At 48.1% G+C, this 8,739-nt stretch overlaps 1 protein-coding gene across 1 annotated transcript; it reads right to left on the bottom strand.

Moving 5' to 3' along the window:
* Positions 1 to 669: 669 nt before the first annotated feature.
* LOC311603732 (serine protease inhibitor A3C-like) lies at positions 670 to 8,188 on the bottom strand. The gene is made up of 5 exons (XM_084792826.1): positions 8,032 to 8,188; positions 5,516 to 6,165; positions 3,385 to 3,658; positions 2,413 to 2,563; positions 670 to 1,603 (listed from the first exon to the last, which is right to left on the bottom strand). The coding sequence occupies exons 1-5, from the start codon at positions 8,058 to 8,060 to the stop codon at positions 1,403 to 1,405; spliced, it is 1,305 nt and encodes a 434-aa protein (XP_084648952.1). The 5' UTR covers positions 8,061 to 8,188; the 3' UTR covers positions 670 to 1,402.
* Between the last annotated feature and the right edge of the window lie 551 nt (positions 8,189 to 8,739).

Consider the following 8,739-nt stretch of genomic DNA (forward strand, 5'->3'; position numbering starts at 1 on the left):
CAGATGTGGCCTGATGTTCCCTGAAACTGCTCTCAATGACAATCCCCACCACCTCTGCCCAGCCCAGTCATTTACATAGTAACCTCACAGTTATGTTCCCAAGACAGGAACACAGATTCACCTTCCAAACTTCTCTGTGGTTCTGAGGCATTTGAGAATCTCACAGGGCCAGGCCCTTTGCCATCTAGTGGCTGTTATGTCCTTTACCCAAAGGGAGCTTCTCTCAGATTCTGGGAAACGACTCCATTGTTCTTTTCACTGCCCAAAATATTCTTTCTCATTTTCTGACCACCTTCTCATCCTCCTCTGACCTTGTCACAGAGCTCACCTCCTGATCCCAGGCCCCTTTGGGTGCTCTCTGGGAAGCACCTAGAGTCTTGTTTTTTCATCCACCTGCCCATGCCCACACTGATGCCTAAGGGTCAGATTTCAGGTTTGATGAATGCATAGCTCTGTTATCAGGAAACTTGGTCTGGGTAATGCGTCATGAAATATGGTGGAGCAGATCTCTGCCTTAGTTTCCTTGTTGATTAAAGGTGACTGACAATAGCATGTAGGTCAAGAGGGACAACACAGGAGTCACAGAGTGTGACTGAATATCTCCCCTGCCCTGTGGTTATAGAGGCCACACCCATGCCAACAGGAGCTGAATGAACACAGTCCGGCCAATCTCTGTGCAGGTATACATTTATTGATCCTTTGCTCCAACCTCTCCATTTTGAGTGATGATAGCAGAGGTGTCCATCTGACATGGGATGTTGGTCAGCAGAGAACTTAGAAAATGGCTCATCTGCCTTATGTGTGAATGCTAGGGTGAAAGGAGCTGATCTGAATAACAGGCTGCATGCAGCTGCAGGAGTGAGGGCTCAAACGCTGTGCCAGATGTAGATAGCTGTGCAGGAGATGTCAGAGCTAGAGTAGGGAAAGAGTGACATGGGAACCGGCCACCGGGTAGTCACAAATGATGCAAATAGACACAGGGCAGCGGGTCCCCTTTTTGGTCCAGGGCCTAAAGTGCACATGGATTGGCTGGTAAGCTTGTATAGCTTCATCAAGACTGCAGAAGCTGAAGGTAGACATAACTAGAGCCTAATTTGGGACTGAGATTATATGTCAGGTCCAGGCTTACAGGTAGAGGCAGATACAGGGGAGTCGGCAGTGATAGGAAATAAAGACAGATTTCAGGTCCAGGAACATGAGCTGTGCTGCCAAAAGGTCTGGGAGCCTGGCACTGAGCACCCACACTCTCCTGTGCATGTGAGAGTCACACAGTTAGTTATGGTCACTGTGCAGTCCAGGAGTGTCTTCACCAGTCACAGCATGGAGGCAAAAATATACACAGACACCCACATAAAGACTCACTCCCTGGCTCCTGGGAAGAAGCCCTGCCTCTTGGGAAGGTCTAGCCTTGATTCGGGTCCATGAGCTTGCCCATAAGGTAGATTTCCTGAAAGTCTGAGCTAGTGATAAAGAACATAAATGGCTTGTCCATAGCCATAGATGTAGCCTTCAATTTCAGAGAGAGGAAGGTGTCTTTGTGTGCTGTGCTGGCCTCTCCATTTACACTTGTCTCAGCCACTTCCAGTACAGCGTTGTGGAGCACCTGAGGGGAGAAACACATCACTCACTGGAGACCAGGGAGGGCAGCAGAGAAGCCTGGAGCACACAGTGCCTGCTGGCCTCATGTGCTGGTGAATTTCTTTCTTCCTATCATGAACTATAACCCTGAGTTTTCCATGCCTATGTTAAGGGTCTGAGATGAAGCATGTGCTGGGTCTGCTCAGTGTCTGAATCTGTGTTGCCCTCAAACCCAATACACACTGGAGGACGGGAGTAGGCAATGGCAGGCATTTCCACACAGGAATCCTCCCGACATCCTCTTAGGGCACATCCAGTGTGCTGGCATCCTGTGCAGCCTCCATGGGATGTACAACAGCAATGCACACTTCACACTGCTAGACCACCGTGTCCTGCTGATTCAGATCTGAGCCCAGGGCTCTGAGTGGGCAATGGGCAAACATCAGGCACTCCCAGGCTGTGTACCTGGGAATGTAGTATGATGCTTTTCAGGCATCTTCTCTCCTATTCTTAGGCTTTTCATCAGAAATGCCATAGATCCCTTCATATTCCCTTTAGTGCTACTATTCTATGTGATGGTCAAGACATGCTGGCCCAGCTTTGCAGTGGAGAAACTGAGTCTGGACGAGCTTTGTCCCTGGAGTGGATTGTGGTGTCCCTGCAGTGCAGCAGAGGTTGGTACCCATTGTGGTCTAGATCCAATCACAGACCCCATCCCCCATGAGGAATCTCAGAAAGACAGGGATTTCCCACCACATTTACCTTTCCCCATGTGCCCACATGGCCTTCACCATCCACACTCAGGCACCTAAGGTTAACCAATCTTTGGCTTACCTCAGAGAGGTTCAGGTTCTTGGCTCCTGTGATCCTAGATAGGTCAGCCTGTGGGGAGAAGACTTCCCTGATGCCCAGGTCAGGAAGGATCTCATCTAGTTTGTAGTCTTTGGAGATGGAGAACTTGGGCAGGTAGAGCTCATCGAATCTCCTGAGAATAAAAAAGAGAAACGAATCACTGCAATCTGGGTCCCCCCACTTCCCAACTTATGTCTGAGTGGCACCCTTCAACAGACAGCCCTCTCACAGCCCCCTTTCCATCCATATTTAAAACACGTGATTTTCCTCTTCCTAATCTATTGATTATCATGATCCTGTTGTGCTCACCATCAGACATCGCTTAACGACCCTTCTATTTGAAATTGCACAGTGGATCATACTCCAGCTTTTCTTATCCTGGACACTTCCCCCTTTATCCTCACCCTCCTCATCTCACTTTTTGTATAATGATTTAGTGTATTCCCTCACTCTATCCTCTCTCTTCCTCAGTTGTCAAACAAGCCCATAAGGATAGCAGTTTTGTGCTTTAGTCTCTGATACACTCTGAAGATCTAAGTAGAGACTCCCACATAGAAGGTCCTCAAGTCACCATTTTAGGAATGGTAACCGAATGACTGACAAGGGCTGAGAGAGCCACACAGCAGAGCTGACTCTCAGCATTGATAACTCAACACACTTCCCTCTGCCTTCCAGAGATACAATCAAGAGTCCTTGTCATTTCAGGCCTGTTCGAGACAGAGGCAACCTTAGCTCCTCTTTTGAGCTGATCTCATGTTGTGAAAAACAAAAACAACAGTACATTCAAGCATCAAAAAAAATCCAAGACAGGAGAGGGACATTTGACCCACTTCCTTATGTCCCCTGCTGACTCTCCACTGGGTACTCATGAAATTCTGAACTACAGAAACAGTGACCCTCAGGCCCACAGCAAGGGAAGAAGCCAGGCTAGCTCTGGGTCCTGCTGACACACACCTGGTCTTCAGAGATCTCCTCCATTTCTTCAGGGTCTCTGGCTCCAAGCTGTCTTCCATCTGCTGCATCTTGTCCAGGTCGGGGAGGATGAACATAGCCTTGGCATTGCCTCTGATCTCCAGCTCCACCACAGAGCAGGACAGCTCCTCATCCCGGAAGTAGGGTGTGGACAGGCTCTTAAGTGTCATCATGAGCGTCTTCACAGACCTCCTTTTATCCAATTGGAATTCGGAAATGACTGTGTCAAGAGGGTCAAAGGGCCACTTCCATTTCCCTGAAAATGGAGTAAACTGTCAGATTATAGCAGTACTAGAAGGACTGAACCCACCCCTTTTATGCCCAGCTTCTGAGATATAACAGCAATCAATCAATGTCAGTCACCCAGAGTGTCTCTTACAGTAGCATGTGCTGAACCGGAACTAAACCTTGATAGTTTGTCAAATTGTTAGAGATGAGAAATGTCTCCTGGCTTGGTTTGGAAAGGTGAACTAAGATCCACAGCCTGGCTACTTGAGCTCCTGATACGGTCAGGGATCTGGGGGTTGTTGTATGTAAGAGAGAGTAAAAGTGGAGCCTGGCAAGAGCTGGGAACCCCTTAATCCTAGGGAAACCATCTTTAGAAGGCAAAGGCATAGGGGACAGGTTTTAGGGGAAACAGGACAAGAAAAACTGAGTTCTCGGACAAGATGATCAGTCATAATGCTCTAGATGGCTGGCTAAGATGTGGGAAATGAGTCCTTATCTGTCTCACGGACTATCACCATTCCATCCAGATTCCTAGTTTATGTCCCCACTACCAACGCACACTATGGGAAATAAATAGTTGTGAACCAATGTCCTGGGCTCAGTATCCAGCATCCTAAAGATGCATCCTAACTCATAGTCAGGCAGCTCTGGACCTTGGGTCCTGGGGTGATTTGAAGGAGCTATGCCCAGCAATCTAGTCTTTCAGGCCGTCACACTGCTTCCGCCATTCCCAGCCCTAAGTGGCACTGGGGATTATCAGGTACTCTTCCTGTGTCCTACTGTCCTCATCTCTGTACATGAATACTTGCAATTTTTGCCTACAGTATCAGAACCTGCCCTCCCTTTGCCCTGAGATATCTTTTATACAGCTCCTGGGTCATCCCAAGACTTGTTACATCATGGCGTCTGTTACAAATCCATTTCTTGGCTATGCCTTGCTCCCTGGTCTCTACAAGGCAGGGTGTGTGAGTGCAGGACCTGTGGATTTTCCCCCAACACCCTTACCCATAACATCTCCAGCTTTGTCTCCAACAATCCTTCACCAAACACTCATTAAATTCTCTGATTCAGGAATGTATCTTGGGAATGCTGGCCTTTCTGGCTGTGTGCCTAAGAATTTTACAAAAGCAAAAGCCCACAAGGCCGCCAGACACTAAACACAGAGCACTGTCTGGCTGACACCTCTCTCTCACTAATGGCTTTCCCCCAGTCCCTGATTTTCCTTGCCCAGGACAAGCTCATTAGAGAAAAGGCTCAGCGTGGAATCCAGCATAGGAACTGCCATCAGGCTCTTCACTTGCTCTGGGCCGTGCTGTGTTTCCCCTTAAGACTAGTGTCCCAAGGCTCCTTAAGGACAAGCAGTGCCCAGCCCACTTGAGCCATCCTTGTGACAGAAGCTCTCCACCAGTAGTGGATACTTCCTACAGAGGTGTATTACAAATGCCTAAAGTCTGTCTACTGTCATACTACATTGAATATGCCTGATCTCCTCTGGTCTATAGAGTTAAGCTGGGTTGGGCATGGTTAGTCTTTGGATGGGAGAAATACTAGAGGGATCTCATCACTGGAGGAGGTAGCCATGGCTCCTGCCCAACAGAGAGGACTGGGCATAGGAGCTATGACATTCATCTAGCCAGTAAGTTTGAGTCACAGCCCATATCAGCTCTCTTAGACCAAGAGAACTGATTTTCTTTTGAGTATGTACCAAGAACCACAACTATTTTCCAGAAACAACCCAGAGGAGAAATAAAATTTGTGAGTAATAAGAGGTTGGGCATCCATGTCTCCAAGACTGTGATCGTCTGCTTTTTAGAAGTCAGCCTGTCAACACAGGTACTCAACCAACATCTTTTCTCTCCACTCCCCAACCAGAGCCCTTTCTCACCTATAAAGTAGATGTAATTCACCAGTACCATGGATATCCTGTCATCCAGATCTGAGATCATTTCTTTGATCTTCCCCTGGGTCTGTTTCCTCACGTAGTCATTGATGAGCTTTTTGGTCTCTTGAGGCTCCTGGAAGTTGGCCACGAAGGTTTCAGCCTGGTACAGAGCTCTTGCCTTCTCCTTGAACTCTGCCAGGATCTGCAGGTTCTTTTCAATAAACATGGCACTGCCTGTGCTGATCTGCACCTGGTCCCCTGGCTGGCTGAGCATGTGTTGGAGGTGCCCAAAGCCCTGGCGGATGTCTGCCTCAGGGGTATCTGTGGAACTGCGCTTTAAACTTTCTAGGATCTCTGTAAGGGTGTTGCCCTTTGCTCCCAGGGACAGGACACTCAATGCCTTTAAGATACTGTGTGGGGAGAAGATGATATTTTCACGTGGATTCTTGAGAACCAGCTCCCTAAAGATTTTGAAAATGAAGTCCGTATCATTGGGGGAAGATGTTAGACTGTCCACTAGTGTCCCATTGAGTTGCTCATCATGGAATACAGTGCTCCTCCTCAGTGTAGCATCTGGGTAGCAGAGTAGAGTAGGCAAGATCCCAGCTATCAAGATCCCCACAGTTACAAGGAGGGCCATCTTCTCTGTTGTCCTGTTTGACAGAAAAAATAGTTTGAGTCTGGGAGAATAAGGTTGTGCCCTTATCTCCTAGGTCTCTCACCTGACCTGTTTTGTGCTCCTGCCCTGCTGCTCCCTTTCTGATTGGTAACAATCCATGGAAGGTGCTCTGGGCACTCAGGTGGCAGTACCACATCATATATATAATCCTATCACCACTGTAGGGAGTGCTGTTGCAGTAGCCAATTCTTCTATTTGTCTGTTTTCCTAATAGAAAATCAGGATCCAGAGATGTGAAAAGGCATTCCAGGGTCACAGAATGATGAAGAAAAACACCTGGAGATGGGCACAAGCCTTGTGTGATCTTAATGGCCCCTCTCCTTTCCTGGCTTGGCATAAAGCCTCATTAGAAGACAAGGAATCCTCATCCTTTGTTCTTGGGCTCCAACTCCCCTTCACCAACCTCTAGTCAGGACTCAGGGAAGGAACCTTAGACCCATTTGGTCATCCACACTGCCCCTAATTCCTGATGACATGCCTAAGTACTCTCAGGGCCCTGGGCTGGGTCTAGAGCATGTTTCTGAGAGTGTAGAGGACAACTGTGTGGAACTAGAAACATCTGACTGAGTGCTGATGCACTGGCACCCCAGAGAACAGGAATTAGAAGGACCAATAGAAAGAGGTTCTTTCAACCGTGCCAGGATACCAGATGGCCTCAGGCTAGGAAGGTCACCTGATGGAAAGAAATTGAATGTGTCTGAGTCTCTGATATCTGAACCTGATTTAATTTTTGCAGTCAGGGTTGTGGTGTGGTGGCAAGCTAATATCTAGACCTCTCAGCAGCCTGTTGAGTGACCCAGGTAACATAATTTTTCAAATGTGTGTGGCTCATCACTGGTGTGAGAGTGGATGTGGGGATGTCTGGATCCATCACCTCCACACACTCAAGTGTTGGTGACCAGAATAGAAAACATGTAATGGAGGTAAACACAACCTCCCAGATTTAGCATCTGTCAACTCTGCAACGAAAGAAGACAGCAGAGAAATGGGAAGGCGAGGAAGAAGACCAGGAGGGAGAAAGGACAAGGTGGACAAAGAAGGAGTGGGAAATGGGAAGGAAAAGAGGCAGTTGGATAGGAGGGGAGAAGGATGGGACTAAGTACAATGAGGGGGCAAGGGGAAAAGGTGGGAGTGAGTGGGGAGAGGAGAGAAGACTAGAAGAATGCAGGAAGAGAATGGCGGGTCAGAGCATAGAGGGGCTGGAGCTGAACCACATGTCCCCAGGGCAGGGACATGCCTGCAGAGGAGCCACGAGCTTCAGCAACTATTTCTTTGGAAAACCATTGAGTAATATTGTGATTCAAAATGATTTACAGAGAAGGCAGGCTAGGCTGTTTGGGTAGGAGACCTAGCTCAGTGGCTGAGCTGTGGTCTTGTTCTCTTCCCTCGGAGAGACTGTATTCCTTTTTACTGGGCATGGAATTCACAAGGGAAGTGACATCCCAGTTCCCAAGTCATGTTGTCTCTGAGATGAGCATGGCATGCCTGCCACCTTCCTTAATCAGACACTGTACCACACCTGTGTCCTGCTGGCTCCTACAGCAGCACCCAGGCTAGGCAAGGGCTCAGTACTTCCTGCCTGTGGAGGATGAGAAGAATGAAGTTCCATTCATTCTCTAGGATCATTGTCCCTGGTACCTGCATCTTCCATAGGCATAAAGACCCAGACTGAAGAGTAGAAATTCATGCACTGCAGAAATGTCCCCTGATTCCAACTTAGTGTCCCAAGATCAACTCCTCATACTTCCCCAAACTATGACTTCATTTCCTAGCCATGACCACACAGTCCTGGGCAGGCTCCTTCCTCTGTCCCCAGAGAGAAAGTTATCAGGGACATTACCTGCACAGCAACATGTAAGCAGGCAGCATATGTGTTAGGTGAGTCCAGATATGTGGAGTTGCTCCCTCTCGGGTGTGTCCTTCTCCACAGTGCACACTGATGCCTATTTATCCCCCAGGGACTCCTCCTCCTTCTTAGGAAATGCTGGCCCACACCATCTGCACTGTGTTCAGATTGGAAATGTACAAAACTTGGGGACAAGGACTTAGAGGCTTTAGCTAGCAGAACCACTCCCTTACATGGGAACTCCTAACTGTTCTAAAAGAAGCCCACTGAATGTCACCTCCACTTCCCTCAATCCGCTCTGATGTGCGATTATTCTCTGGTTCATGGGCTGTAGAAAATTGATTGACTGGCAAATTAAGGTCTTGAAAGACCATGACTGGAAGTATTGGATGAGAAAGACATCTGAGGAAGGAGTATGTGGATAGATCTCTCCAAATGGGAAAAGGATGTGATGATGTTTGTGCCCCATATAAACACTCCTCAAACACTGATTTCAGATGAGGAGTTCAGCAGTTAAGTAAATTGGATGATCTGTTCTGTGGACAGTCGGTGTCTTTCCCTGGCCATCTCTGCCATTGCCCAGTGGATCTATGAACAAAGTGGCTGTGCAGACAGAGATGGAGGTTATCTATGGGCTCAGCAAGGTTGGTCTGGCTACAGCTGCCACATGAATGCCAGATATGCCAGCAGCAAAGACCAACT

Source organism: Acomys minous (assembly GCF_964271855.1).
Source record: "Acomys minous genome assembly, chromosome: 8".
NCBI lineage: Eukaryota > Metazoa > Chordata > Mammalia > Rodentia > Muridae > Acomys > Acomys minous.

Excerpts from the sequence above, each read along its gene's own strand:
- LOC311603732 (XM_084792826.1), bottom strand. The coding sequence starts at position 8,060 with ATGCTGCCTGCTTACATGTTGCTGTGCAG. Across the intron at positions 3,659-5,515 it reads GAATTACATCTACTTTATAG|GGAAATGGAAGTGGCCCTTT; the intron begins GTGAGAAAGGGC and ends CTCCATTTTCAG. Across the intron at positions 1,604-2,412 it reads AGAACCTGAACCTCTCTGAG|GTGCTCCACAACGCTGTACT; the intron begins GTAAGCCAAAGA and ends TTCTCCCCTCAG.